Source organism: Westerdykella ornata (genome assembly GCF_010094085.1).
Source record: "Westerdykella ornata strain CBS 379.55 unplaced genomic scaffold EI97scaffold_66, whole genome shotgun sequence".
In the NCBI taxonomy this organism is placed as follows: domain Eukaryota; kingdom Fungi; phylum Ascomycota; class Dothideomycetes; order Pleosporales; family Sporormiaceae; genus Westerdykella; species Westerdykella ornata.
In genome coordinates this window covers 1-13,723 of record NW_022986916.1, presented here as the reverse complement: position 1 = coordinate 13,723, position 13,723 = coordinate 1, and the positions used below count along the sequence as shown (strand labels likewise).

At 54.7% G+C, this 13,723-nt stretch overlaps 7 protein-coding genes across 7 annotated transcripts; 3 read left to right on the top strand and 4 right to left on the bottom strand.

The window, feature by feature from the left end:
* Positions 1-555: 555 nt before the first annotated feature.
* Positions 556-2,266, bottom strand: EI97DRAFT_437959 (mitochondrial 54S ribosomal protein YmL9). Its single transcript, XM_033799450.1, has 3 exons — positions 1,582-2,266; positions 1,269-1,482; positions 556-1,206 (listed from the first exon to the last, which is right to left on the bottom strand). The coding sequence occupies exons 1-3, from the start codon at positions 2,242-2,244 to the stop codon at positions 1,049-1,051; spliced, it is 1,035 nt and encodes a 344-aa protein (XP_033648866.1). The 5' UTR covers positions 2,245-2,266; the 3' UTR covers positions 556-1,048.
* Positions 2,267-2,915: 649 nt separating this feature from the next.
* On the bottom strand, positions 2,916-3,512 carry EI97DRAFT_453749 (Endosulfine-domain-containing protein; the record flags this gene model as incomplete). The annotated part of the gene is made up of 3 exons (XM_033800476.1): positions 2,916-3,224; positions 3,282-3,365; positions 3,477-3,512. 3 exons carry the CDS (start codon positions 3,510-3,512, stop codon positions 2,916-2,918), a joined length of 429 nt encoding a protein of 142 aa, XP_033648865.1.
* A 1,089-nt stretch (positions 3,513-4,601) lies between these two features.
* Positions 4,602-5,996, top strand: EI97DRAFT_437957 (DUF431-domain-containing protein). Its single transcript, XM_033799449.1, has 5 exons — positions 4,602-4,979; positions 5,038-5,055; positions 5,133-5,243; positions 5,300-5,418; positions 5,468-5,996. The coding sequence occupies exons 1-5, from the start codon at positions 4,649-4,651 to the stop codon at positions 5,522-5,524; spliced, it is 636 nt and encodes a 211-aa protein (XP_033648864.1). The 5' UTR covers positions 4,602-4,648; the 3' UTR covers positions 5,525-5,996.
* Positions 5,997-6,393: 397 nt separating this feature from the next.
* Positions 6,394-8,431, top strand: EI97DRAFT_462932 (pheromone-processing carboxypeptidase KEX1; the record flags this gene model as incomplete). Its single annotated transcript, XM_033801324.1, has 3 exons — positions 6,394-6,557; positions 6,611-6,971; positions 7,022-8,431. 3 exons carry the CDS (start codon positions 6,394-6,396, stop codon positions 8,429-8,431), a joined length of 1,935 nt encoding a protein of 644 aa, XP_033648863.1.
* A 385-nt stretch (positions 8,432-8,816) lies between these two features.
* Positions 8,817-11,463, top strand: EI97DRAFT_428459 (uncharacterized protein). Its single transcript, XM_033797248.1, has 4 exons — positions 8,817-8,888; positions 8,964-9,222; positions 9,280-9,363; positions 9,431-11,463. The coding sequence occupies exons 1-4, from the start codon at positions 8,881-8,883 to the stop codon at positions 11,069-11,071; spliced, it is 1,992 nt and encodes a 663-aa protein (XP_033648862.1). The 5' UTR covers positions 8,817-8,880; the 3' UTR covers positions 11,072-11,463.
* Positions 11,464-12,013: 550 nt separating this feature from the next.
* Positions 12,014-12,391, bottom strand: EI97DRAFT_286326 (uncharacterized protein). The gene has a single exon (XM_033794407.1). It carries the CDS (start codon positions 12,297-12,299, stop codon positions 12,105-12,107), a length of 195 nt encoding a protein of 64 aa, XP_033648861.1. The 5' UTR covers positions 12,300-12,391; the 3' UTR covers positions 12,014-12,104.
* EI97DRAFT_286325 (trimeric LpxA-like protein) lies at positions 12,392-13,723 on the bottom strand. Its single transcript, XM_033794406.1, has 2 exons — positions 13,631-13,723; positions 12,392-13,582 (listed from the first exon to the last, which is right to left on the bottom strand). Exon 2 carries the CDS (start codon positions 13,543-13,545, stop codon positions 12,484-12,486), a length of 1,062 nt encoding a protein of 353 aa, XP_033648860.1. The 5' UTR covers positions 13,546-13,582; positions 13,631-13,723; the 3' UTR covers positions 12,392-12,483.

The window sequence follows — 13,723 nt, the reverse complement described above, 5'->3', positions numbered from 1 at the left end:
GGACATGAAGAGAAGTAATGATGATGCTAATGTTGAGTTTTGTTTGCCAGTTTCCCGTCCCCCAACAAAGAACGCGACGAGATCACATCGTCCCAGTCTGGGTCTTCTGCCTCGCATTACGTATGGGCGTTGAGTGGGCGGTCACGGCGGCAGCGGAGCGGCGAAGCAGCATTCGAGTATCTTTCATCCTTGGCATCTTGCATTCTTCCTTTCGACGACTCGTCTTCTTCCTCCTGTCGGTGTAACTGTATCGAGCGAGTGACGGAGAGACGAAGAAATCTATGCGCGGCGTTTCTGGCGAAGAGGGGGGAGTTTTCAATCATTCGAGAGGGTAAAAGGGTACCTATGTCCTGTTCTTTGGGCTGGGCTGCATACTGGGTTTTGCATGATGGGGTTTGTTATTTCTTTCTTTTGAACTTGGGGTGGATGAAGGGAGTGAGGGAGGGAGGGAGTAAACAGGGTAGATATAGACGCTGGACGATGCTTTTGACACCTCGACGGCCCTGGAATCGAAGAATCATGTGAAAGATGTGTAACTATGTGAATTAAGACGACGGCGTTTATGGTTGTGAAATCCACTTTGAGAGGTTGGTGATTCCGCTATGAGTTGGTCTTCTCATGATTTCGCCTGCTCTACTATGGTATTTACTCTAACCAGGTCTACCGCTTCCACGTGGTAACTAAATATACAATGAGACAGGATGGAACCACTGCCCTGCCACATGGACACACTCATTCCTTCTTTCTTTCTTCGAATCTAGCCATCAGCGATGCAATCCATGTACAGACAGACCAAGAGAAAAACGCGATGCCGGCCATGTATGCCGGATATATCATACACTTCTCATTTCCCTCTCCTCTCCTCGCCCTGTCCAAAACTCGCTGCTTCTCCCTACAATTCCCGCCTCTGTCGCTATCTCGAAACAGCCCTCTAATGACCCCAGGAGCACCTTCTCTCTATCCTCTTACAGCGGTAACTCCAACGCCGTCTATCTCTTCTCTTATACTCTTATACAAATCCCAGAGCTCAAGATAATCCTAAAAGATCTTACAAGGGCACCGGCACCGTCTTCGCGGGATGTCCTTCGGGCGGGGGCGTAATCGAGCTGGGCACCACTTCTGCAAGCGTCATGGGGCTCGTAGGGAAGGGCTTGCCAATGGCATCTTGGACGCGAACGACCTGGTTCTTTGGGCCGGGGACGCAGCCTTTGTATCATCCCGTCAGCTCGTATGCTCAAATTCCCACAAAAAGACAGATATATGCGTACCGTGAACAACAACAATCCCATTCGCCTCGTCGACCTGCAGCACCTTGAGGTTCTTGACCGTTACGTGCTCGTTGCCCATGCGCCCGGGCATGCGCTTGCCCGGGTGCACGCGCGAACCGGAGCCTTGACTACCGCCTGCGGAACCCATGCCGCGGTGCATGAGCGATTGACCGTGGGAAGCGGGTTGGCCGCCGAAGCCGTGGCGTTTCATTCCCTGGGAGGGGGGTTACATTAGTCTGATTCTTCTCTTTCCTTTCTGAACTCCCAGTTTGAGATCTTGCGCCAAAGGGAGATATAGGGATCCAATACTTACACCCGCAAACCCCATTCCCCGACTCACGCCCTGAACATCCACCCACTGCCCCTCGCGAAACCAACTCGCCCCAATCATCTCCCCCGGCAACACGCCCAACCCTTCCTGGCCCCTCACCTTGAACTCGCCCACCCACCTCTTGGGCCCCACCCGCGCAACCGCAAAATGGCCCAGCATCGGCCTCGTCGTGTTGCCCACGTCCTTGCTCCCTGCCCCGATCTGTACCGCCCAGTACCCGTGCTTGTCGCGCGTCTTGTGCATGAGCACCTCGTTGCGGTCGAACTGGAGGATCGTGCATGGTGTTCGTTTTCCCGTTTCCGGGTCGTACACGCCGCTCATGCCGCGCTTGATGCCGAAGAGGCCGGTGCGGAGGGGGGTGCTGTGGGCTTTGCGCTCGAGGGCGGCGGTCGAGGTGGCTTCGAGGGGGGGAGTTTTGTCAGAGAGGTGGTTGAAGCGTGAGGCGCGTGGCTCTTGCGTGGATTTGAATTTCATGACGGTGCGGATCGAGGTGTAGGTGTAGGATGCGGGTGGAAGTGTTGAGGTTGAGAGGGCGGGCGTGGGGACGTATGAGGCGGCGATTTGCGGGAGGAGGGACCGCGTGGAGGATGGGAGGAGGAAGGTTGGGGGTAATATGCCCCAATTGAGGGGTGGTTTCGGCGGCATGGTGGAATTGGGTTGTTGTGGATGCGATGAAGATGGTTAGAGGTGTTGCTGGGAGATTTTTGGGGTGCCTGGTCCGAGCTTTGATGCCAAGGATTTCCTTTTCGGGCGGTGGATGCTGCCTTTGCAACGTCGGCAATATGTATGCTTTCTCATGAGAGTGAGTATAAGATTCAGTTGCTTGACATCAGAAACCCAGAATAGGGGAGATTTTCAGGTTGCTAGTCTACACATGGATGTTGAAGGACGGAGATAACAGGTATAAGCTTAACTATATTTCGCTACCGCTATACGAGCAAAGATAAAGCAAAGGCCGTCTCATACTGAATACCACCGGCATAGCAGATGTTTCCCAGTAGACTACACATGCAGAAAGGAGGAAAAAGGAAAAGAGAAGAGAGGGCCCTTTCAAGTCGCATGTCTGCCTCCATGTCACAGGGAAGCCAGACATCTCGGCCCAGGCCATTCCAAGAACCCGTTCAGAACCGACACGCCGGAAATCCCACCCATGATACCCGTGCAGAACCCAAGGAAATAGAATCAGGAACAGGCCGAGCTAGGCTAACATTTTCGGTCGCCAGGACAGGAAAGAGATGAGCCGTGGTGGTCAGACTGCCATGATGCAAAGGAAGAAGAAGCAGGCAGGGGCCTGTAGGGACAGTATGAAGGGAAGTCTATGACTTGGTGGTGGTGGTGTTTTCTTGCTGTTGCGGCTGCTGCTCGTCCTCGAAGTCGTCGGCGCTTGCCTCACGGTGTAGGCTGGATTCGCGGTGCAGGAAAGCGTGCTCCTTGACGGGACTGGCGCTAGCTTGATCCTTGTTCTGGCCGTTGTGAGTGTTGCTGCCGTGCGGTGATGCGAGTGGAGCTATGTGCGGGATCTTCTCGGGTACAGGATGCTCGCGACCGATTTCAGTGAGGCCGAGATCTGAGGCTTTGCCGGCCTTGGAGAGGGCATAGTCTCCGCTGTCGAAGTACTTCCGTTCCTGGGGTGGGGGTTGACGTTAGAAATGGCACCGAGAATGCAGGCGGAGGTGCGGTACCTTGAGCTTGTTTTGTATCAGGTCCTTCTTGTTAGGAAGTTTGCCATACAAGCGGAATAGCCGTTGTTCCTCTGGGTTGAGTTTCTGCTCCATTGCGTGAGTAGGGTGCATCTTGGAGGATTGCGGGGTTCTGGGACAAGAGTGTGTTGATCTCTGCTCGCAGCAGACGATGGAAGGAGATCATGGGTGACGTACGCTGAGGTCGACCTTGTTCTGCTGGTGGGGATTCATGGTTGTGGATTGTAGCGCTAAGGTCGCGCAGCGGAGATGACTATGACGTCGTGGAGGAGGCAGTCGGGGAGACGGACAATGGCGGACTGAGGAGCGGCGGAAGAGGGAGCTGAGTCGTGGTCGAGTTGCGAGTGTGGTGGTGTTTATTCTTCTTTGTCTGGGGGGTGGCCAGGGAAAGCTCACGACGAGCAAGGTGGTTTAAATGTGTGGACGTCGTTGGCTCGCGTCGACGATTGCTTGGGCGAACAGGGACCGACCGGGGAGGGGGTGGGGGATTTAGGAGGGTTGAGGCGGTCGAGCCGAAACGCCAACCAACAACAAGTGCCGGCTGCCTCAAACTTGGCAGTGCGATATGAGGGGTGTCTCTGAGGGCAAACAGACTAACTATGAGTGGGAGTCTTGAAAGGGGCGAGGAATTGGCAGATGGGATGGAGAGTCGCAGGTGAGGGGCTCCCTGGGGCCCAGCGGATATCTATATAAGCTGCTGCTATGTACAAGTACTGTAGCTCTAACCCCCAAGAATGACCACCCTTACAAGTAAAGCTTGACGGAGGGGCGGGGCAGCCAGCAAGTCGTAGCCGTGAGGCCACTCAAAGGACGCCGTGATGCAGGCGGCTTCTCCAGAGCTGCACGATATGGCACCCGAAGATGCAGGGAGCCGATGTACTCATCGGCTACGGTATAGGCACTGTCGCTCTCGGCCGTTTGAAGGCATCCGTGGACGGCTCAAGACGTCACGCGTGCTACCCACTGAGCATACCAGTTGTTTTGAATTGCTTTTTGCTCAGGAGACGATCGTGTGAGGGGGGTGATGTTGTGTAAGAGCTGCTGCATCTCCGTCTATCTGGGTAGACTGTCCAAGTCATGGCATGGTCCAGGGATCCAAGGCGTGTGCCTAGACCCTTTTGCTACTGGATTGGAAGAAGACGGTGAAATGCTGCAGAAATCGTCCCCAAGAAAGCATACCAGGAAGATGGTCAGAGAAAGTGACCCGGCCCTCGCTGATTGGTCAATGCCCCACCCTACTGCTGCAGCTGACGGCACATGTTCAAGTGCACACTTTTCCAGGTACGCAGTAATAGGTACCACTGCCGGTGGTATCCCGCACCCATACTTGTACATTGCAGCATCCCAATATGGCCAGCAGCACTCCCACACCCGGCAAGACCTTCGTAGTCGAGCACCTGGACCCAGAGTTGGAAGAGTGGTCTGCTCTCGAGTATGCTGCCATTGCATCCGAGAGCCATGCCGCTGGCGCTCAATTTCTGCTCTCCTCCGTGCCAGAAGCATTCCAGTTGCCAGAGAAGCTGCAGCATGCAAAGGGCTTGAAGATTGAGACGAGGGGCGTCGAGGACATTTTTGCAGACTGCAAAGACAGAGTCTGCTTGTTGGATCCCGCTGCCCCGAAAGACCTCAGCCCAGAGGATGGCGATGCTTTTGACGTGTTCCTATTTGGCGGCATCCTAGGTCAGTTCCAAGCCTCGCTGCCTTTGCGGATTGCTTCTCCAAACTGACCGCCACATAGGCGATGATCCACCCAGAGGTATGTGCTGTCTCTTGCCTTTTGTGCAGCCATCGGTGGGCAGCCTTCACATGTCGGCTGACCTGCTCTCCTCGTAGATCGTACCTCAGAACTGCGCAAGAAGGGCTACCAGGGCCGTCGGTTGGGCCCCGTGCAAATGACTACAGATACAGCCGTTCGAGTTACCAGAATGGTCGTTCAAGACAGAGGTTGGTTGATCATGGTAGACACCCTCTCCCAACCTTCGCCCTCTGACGCCAACTAGTCCCTGTCGACCAAATTCCCTATGTCGATCATCCCGAGTTGAAGATCAGCAAGCACGAGAGCACCCAGATGCCCTTCCGCTATGTCAAGGATAAGACTGGAGCGCCCATTATGCCAGAGGTACGATGCCTGTAACATGCCGCTACCAACGAAACTTCTGACAGAACAGGGCATGGTCGACCTCATCAAAAGAGATTCCGAGAAGGCGCTAGACGACCTGCTATGAACGCCATGGCTCAGCGAGTGGTGGTGCAGGAAAGAGTTGCAAGCCGATGAGCAGGCACAACCAGCATCTGTGGTAGAGTGCCAATGTAGGAATGGGGAAGAAGACGAGAAGCCAGAGATCCAAAATCCGTCGCATCAGCCGCCAAATACACTCAGGTCCAGATCGCCGACAGTTAAGGATTCGCTGTATCAGAGCAGTGGCAGGAAAGGCGGCGTCGTTGGCTGTCATGCCGCTCATTGAGCGTTGAGCGGTCCATGAAATCGGGCTCTCACGAACCGCACTGAGCTTTTTCCTGGTTAGGGGGGCATGTGACACAGTTGTTGAAGCAGGGCGCACGGCAGACGCCGAACGTTGGTGCAAGGAGTTGCTCTTGAGACATGGCCGTGAGATGCGGCGTCGTCGGAGGGCGGCACTCCCGATCGATGCGGCTGCGTCTTATTGGCCAGCGCCATGGTAGCAATCCATCCAGGCCTACTTCCGAACACCTGCAGAACAAAGCAATTGACATCCCGCATATTGCCCGTGAATAGAAGACGACAAAGAGCCGCTCATAAGCTAGCGTCTATTCATCGTCAATTCTTGCTATTCACCCAAATCTCGCCAACCTGGATTCGGCCGCTCTTTTGACCTCTTGGAATCCCGTGCCTCGCATTCCCGTCCGCCACTCACCTCCCCAGGGTCCCTGCGCTCCGCCTCGTAAGCCCTGTGGCCACGAATCCCATCGCAACGAGCGACCTCTACTGTGGTATTTACCCTAGCTCCTCAACCCCCTTCACGCCCTCGTACGCCGCCGCCGTCCGCGAAGACAGTCGAGTCCTCATGAGATAGCGACGGCATATCCTCTCTCTCTCCACTTTCCCGGACCCGTCATGCTTTCCACCTCTCCTCCCTCGCCATGGCGGACCGCCATCGTCGGCGGACTCCTCGCGTCGCTTTCATGGATCGACGGATGCTCCGCAGAGAAGTCGCAGGCAGATTACTTTGTCCATTCATTACCAGGCGCTCCGGAACCGCTGCTGAAGATGCATGCCGGGTGGGTGACCTCCCAAACGCCCAACAGATGGCTTCAAGCTAACGCAACATCAGTCATATCCAAGTCGACGAAGAACACCACGGAAACCTCTTCTTCTGGCATTACCAGAACCGACACATTGCGGACAAGCAGCGGACAGTGATATGGCTCAACGGCGGACCTGGCTGTAGCTCCATGGACGGCGCGCTTATGGAGATCGGCCCCTACAGGGTACAAGAAGACGGGCAGCTCACGTACAACAATGGCTCATGGGACGAGTTCGCCAACTTGCTTTTTGTCGATCAGCCCGTAGGGACGGGTTTCAGCTACGTCGACACCAATAGCTACCTGCACGAGCTTGATCAGATGGCGGACCAGTTCATGATATTTCTAGAAAAGTGGTATGCCCTGTTTCCCGAATACGAGCACGACGACGTAAGTACGACGCTTGGAAGCTGTAACCACCTAATACTGACCGTGTCTAGCTTTATATCGCAGGCGAGTCGTATGCCGGCCAACACATCCCTTATATCGCGCGAAGCATCCTCAAAAGGAATAAAGAACCGGGGAAAACGACGTGGAATCTCAAGGGTCTGCTTATTGGCAACGGATGGATTTCGCCAGTCGATCAATACTTGTCCTATCTACCCTACGCATATCAGGAGGGCATCATCAAAGCCGGCTCTGATGCGGCGAAGCGAGTCGAGGCCCAGCAGTCCAAATGCGTACAGCTATTAAAGGATTCAGCCAGCGGCCATGTCGACACTCCAGAGTGTGAAGCGATCATGATGGCCATTCTTGAAGAGACCAAGGACAAGACCGCGGATAAGATGCATCAATGCATCAACATGTACGACATCAGATTGCGAGACGACAGTTCCTGCGGAATGAACTGGCCTCCGGACCTCACCACCGTTACTCCCTATCTGCATAGGAAGGACGTCATCCAGGCCCTACACATCAACCCAGATAAGAAGACCGGGTGGCAGGAATGCAATGGTGCCGTATCAGCCAACTTTCGAGCTCGCAACAGTGTTCCAAGTTTTCATTTCCTTCCCGATTTACTTTCGGAAATTCCCATCACGCTGTTCTCCGGTGACAGGGATCTCATCTGCAACCACGTAGGTACCGAGTCGCTAATCGAAAACATGAGCTGGAACGGTGGCAAGGGCTTCGAGATAAGCCCTGGTGTCTATGCCCCACGGAGAGACTGGACTTTCGAAGGCGAGCCCGCTGGTGCCTATCAACAAGCCCGCAACCTCACCTACGTCCTTTTCTATAACTCTAGCCACATGGTCCCCTTTGATTATCCGAGGCGTTCGCGGGACATGCTCGACCGTTTCATGGGCGTTGATATCAGCGCTATCGGCGGTAAACCTACTGACAGCGAGATTGACGGCGAAAAAGGTCCTCTGGTCAGCGTGGGCGGACATCCCAACTCCACAAACGCCGAAGCCGAAAAGACGAAGCAGCTGAAGGAAGCGGAGTGGAAGGCCTACTACCGCTCGGGTGAGGTGGCTTTGGTCGTTGTGGTGATTCTGGCTGTCATCTGGGGCATCTTCATCTGGCGCGATCGCCGGCGACGCGCGGGCTACAAAGGCGTCGACGGAGGAGACGAGGGCCGCGAATCCCTCATTGCCGGAATGGGCCTGGACAACTTCAGGAGGAGAGACCGTTCCAGGGATCTCGAGGCTGCCGATTTCGACGACAACGAGCTGGACGATTTGGATGCGAAGAAACCCGTGAATGGGCAGCCGGATGGACATCAGAACGGCAGGGCGGAGAAGGAGAAAGTTGGAGAAGAGGACGCGGCGCGGTATAGTCTCGGAGAGGCGAGCAGTGATGGGGAGGGGAGTGATAGGGGTAGGAAGATGGCGGCGAGGGAGAAGACATAGCGATGCTCTTTCATTATTGTTACTTGCACCTTTTGTTTGCTGTCTATCAGCACCATTGGATACACGGAAATGGACCAGTGGCGTCCTTGTCGCTTGGAAACACATAGGATTGGGCATTTCCCGGCGTTCTGGGGTTGGGGTACGGATCGGAATATTGCTATCTAGGGAAGATGGAAATATTAGTTTATCTTTAGAAAGCCCGGTATCAGGAGATACCTTTTAACTCTACCTATAAAATCCTCCTCACCATTCCGCTAAAAGTACTAGCAGAGTTGCTCAACTTTATCAAGCCAGCGCCCTTTGGGTATGGGTGCCTTTGTCCACGTGACCTGGTGCCATGGCGCGTTCCTTCTCGGACCTCAGCGCGTCATCCCCAACCTCACCTCAACTCTCCACCTCCCAAACCACCAACCACCCCTCCCATGTCCACGCCCACCTGAGACGCGACAATGCCTGCGTACGTCCTTGCCCAGCTTTTTTCCCACACCGACTCCATCTTCCAAAATGGTAATGCTAACTCCACCCGCCGCAGACCAGGCGACCAATACGCCTCCCCGCACATCAAGAACCCCTTCGACGAACGCTCCGTCTCCGCCTTCACAGCCGCCGAAATCGCAACCCTGCAAAGCCGCCTGGACAAGCAGCTGGGTCCCGAGTATGTTTCGCATCGATCCGGCGCCGGAGGGAGCAAAGTAGCGTATTTGGAGGGGACCAAGGCGATTGCGTTGGCGAATGATGTGTTTGGCTTCAATGGGTGGAGTAGTTCGTTGCAGCAGGTGCAGATTGATTATGTATGTTTTGGATGCGGTTGTGTCTTGAAGGGGCTAGGAGGAGCTAATCTGGAGTAGGTGGATGAGAGTCCGAATGGGAGGGTGAATCTAGGGCTGTCAATTGTCGTGAGGGTTACGTTGAGGGATGGCACGTATCATGAGGTACGCGTGTCTCAACCCGCCAGCTTTCCCAACCAGCAACTGCATCACTGACGGATGGAGAAATTAGGATATAGGCTACGGCACCATCGAGAACTGCAAAGGCAAGGGTGCTGCCTTTGAGAAGGCGAAGAAGGAAGCCGCGACAGATGGATTGAAACGCGCACTTCGTAACTTCGGCAATGTCCTGGGCAATTGCCTCTACGATAAGGAGTACCTAAAAAAGATTGGGAGTATGAAGGTCAAGCCGACAAAGTTCGACGAATCCAAATTACACAGGCATCCGGATTTTCGGCCCCCGCCACAGGTTAAGGAGGAATGTGCAGCGGTGAAGAAGGAGGAAAATGCAATGGTATCCGTGGGACAGGATGGGGTGTCGAGAACGGCGGCCCAACGGACACCTACGGGTGAAAGCATGGATTTCGACGACGAGTTTGGCGGGAATGATTTTGATGGCGTCGAGTTCAGCGAGCATGGCGGCGATGAATTCACGCTCGACAGTCTCTCTGTCCCTGAAGATGGCCCGGGAAAAGCTCCCGAGGTGTCGATTGGATTAGTTCAGAATAGCGGACCACTACAGCGACCTGGCGTGGCGATAAACAATGGCACAGCCCAACAGCCTACAAGACGAATGCCATCGATACCCTCGGGCAATGCAGCGAATGGTACCAGCCAACCCCGACGACAAGAACAACAACGGAATCAAGGACTACCTAGGTCAGGCGCTCAAGCACCCCAGACGCCCGTCCGTCCAGAGGCACAGCGACCCCATGGGCCCGGAGCAACAGTCGACATCCACGCTGCTCCCAACGCCGCCGCTCAGCAAGCTCAGCAAAGACAGCCTTTCAACCCAACCCCTCCTCAAGCCCAGCAGAACAGCAATAACAGCAAACAACCTCCTGCCCCGCATCAACAACAACAACAACAGCAGCAGCCCGCACACCCTCGTCCACCGCAACAGGAGGAACAAGGCCATCCTTTCGCCATACCAGCAGCAGCGCAAGTCGGCTTCTTACATCCCAAAGCTGCGGAACGCCTTCGAGACGTGGATCCCTCAGGGCCGCTCCCCCCAGAAGTAAAAGTATTCAACCCGCACGCCGAATCTCCGCAGCTCGAAGCGAAGAGGACCCCTGGAATTGACCGCTCAAGGTCCATGAAGATTAAGAGGGAGCAGGTTGGTCTGCCGCCGGCAAACTTACCTGGTCAGCAGGGGCAGCAGGGGGGCATCGGAGTTGGACTTGGGATGAGGAACAGTAACGTGGCTGGCGGTGTTCACGGTGGTGGAGGAGGCCAACCCTTCCGACCTCTCACGACGGCCGCGACGACGACGACGGTGAATAATGCTCGTCCGCATCCGAATTTTGTGAATCCGAATACGGATCCGAATCGGAGGATTGGGGTCCCTGGGGGTGGACATGCGATGAGTCCGTTGGCGAATCGGGGGGCGTATAAATCTCCTGTTATCCATGGGCAGGGCGGGAACGGGGCGGCAACAGCAGGAGGAGGAGGAGGAGGTGGAGGAGTCAAAAGACCCCCGCTGGCGGATGTTAGTACCCATTATTCTAACGGGGGCAATGGCGGAAACGGGGGTATAGGCGATGGAGGAGCAGAAGGCGGGATGGAGCCGAATAAGAGACCGAGGTTGGACGGTGGGGGGATGGGAGGGAAGGCACTGGATAGGGAGAACGTGGCGCCAGGGGATGCGTCGTAGAATGGTATGAGGAGGAGAGAGAGAGTGGGGGAGTTTTGTTCGATCTCCTGAGCGTTCTGATTCGGATCATTCCTCGGCGACGAGCTGTGTTGCTCGTTTTCTGGCATTTGCTTTTGGTGTTTTCCTTTTTTCTTTGGCGTTGGGTGTTGGACGGAATGCACGTTGCACGTTGCACGTTGCAGGGTGCGGAATCTAACCTGCCGGTATTCTTTAAAGTCAGTCGGGTTTGGCAATGCAGGCGGTTTGGAAGGGGAGAAGGAAGGTCTAGGGATGGCGCCTTTTTTTGGGTACTTTTGGCTTTCCTTTTCTTCACCCTTTTGGGCCGCGCAGAAATGATAAGCGAAGAGCGAAGAAAGGGGTTGACAGATACATCAATACTACTTCTATTGAACTGTGATGCTGATCCAAATGGACGTAGATTGATCGTTTGGTCTGTGCCGTGAGAAAGGATGATGGAATTGCTGCCTTTGCACGCGCGTACGTCTAGAAGGTAGATTGCCTAAGTTTAGCTGTAAGAGGAAGATAAAGAAATTAAATAGATTTAGAGAGGAGATGGTAAAACAGGATGAACCAGAAATAGACAGACTCGACACCTCTACCGCTCTCCCCTAATCTCTATTCCATCCCTCTAACTCACCAAAATTAGGACTACCACAGAACGCAACGGTGAAACAGCGAGCTAGCGACAGACTCGTCCTCGTTCCATACTCCCTCCCGCTCTCCAATGATCGGTCCTGTATAGAACGAACAGCCGAGGACTGGGCGTTACAGTACAAGTATGTATCAAGCCACGCACACCATCAATCACAACCAAATCACAATCCCATAGAGAGGAACTTTCACCATACATAGACCTTTTTATCTCATCACATACATGTATACGGCCGTCCATCCATCCATCCAGTCATCCACCAATGTGTATATATACCATCAAGGTCGTAGCCCTCCGTCAAAGCACATACATGCCCATCCATCCATCCATCCATCCATCCATCACGACATCCATATGCATATCCATACATCGATCCATCGTTCACATTCCCGACCTAAATCCTTTGCCAAGATAAGAAATAGAGCATAAAAAGCAATGGGTATCCGCCGTTAAACAAATCAACAAACAACAAACAACAAACAACAAAACGATAAGAGCGAAGCATAGCAGGGCAATGCGAGGCACATGCAAGGCAAATGCAGAGAAACGCAAATCAGCAAGGGAGTAGAGGGACATCAAAACACCAAACCCCAGATCGAGTTCATCAAGAACCCGCCTTTGAAAGTCGAAATCGCCCAAACAGAAATTGAATGGAGGAAAATCGGCTTCGCTCAATCATCCCAGTTGACCACCGACACAGTGGCCGGATTTCCCCTCACGATGCAATCACGCGGAACATCCTACTCAAGAGTCAGCGACGTTATTCATACGCACCCACACACCCTCGGAAAGCAGATCTCACCTTCATAACCACGGCTCCAGGCTGGACAATGGCCCCGGTACCGATTTTTACTCCCGCACAAATCACCGCTCCCGCACCGACATAGACGTTCTCTCCGATAACCACCTCCCTCGCAACACACGTTCCCTGGACGCCCTTCCTCGACTTCGAATCGGTCGGCACCTTCTGCGTGTCAATGATGACGCCGGCGCCGATACGAGCCGTCCGCCCAATGGTGATGCGTCCGCTGTCGAGAAACTTGCAGCCAGGGCCAATGCTAACGAAGTCGCCTATGACAAGGTTATAGCCGTAATCGCAGTGGAAAGGGGTGGAGACGTGAACATCCTGGCCGACATGGCCAGCAACGTAGGGGATAGCACTGCTGCCACTCGCTCGGTAGTGCAGATCAATGTTCCACTTTGCCTCGACGATAGCCTGGAAGTGCCTCGATCTTTCCTTGTGGGTGATCTGCACGTTGTCCTTGCTGGTCATGTTGAATCGGAACACGAGGTTGCTGCAGTGGTCACGCTCGGCGAGCAGCGAAGGGTGGAAGGCAAGGAAGTCCTCGCCAGCCAGCATCTTGTCCTTCTCGGACCTCTCGCGGCGGGCGGGTTGAGGAGGGTAGTATGGAGGCGGTGGTACAGGTTGCACGCTGCTAGAAGGAGTGTGGTGGGCAGAAGGAAGACCGGAATGGGACGATGCGGGATGCAGGGGAGGAGGCTCGACGGTTCCAGAGGGCGAGTGGTTGAGGACGTGGCTCATGCTCGAGGGACTGTGATTGTAGACTCGAGGTTGGTGGGACGTTTGGGGTACGGGGGCAGGGGTTTGCTGCGCATAGCGCTCACGAGAGAGGATGGGCGGCGGCATGGATGGTGCAGTTGAAGCTGCATACGGATGTTCCGGTGCCTGGGAGTGCTCCGGATGATGCGGTCGCTGGTGCGTTTGAGTAACTGGGTCAGTCCAGTTCCTCCATTCGGCTCGTTGCACTTGGTGCTCGTTTTCTTCGACAACAATGGGACGACCCCGGGCGCCATCAGTCATGCTCGGTTCCGGATATGCCTCCAGCTTGGTACCATGACTGGAGCAATGTTAGCTTGGTCGCGCGTCTCAATCGAAAACTGCTTACTGGTGGAAACTCTGGGGTTGCTCGACAGGGTAGCGCTCCTTGGAGGGCTGTAATGGTGTCAGATTTGATGGTATCTGAAGATGTCACGGTGAC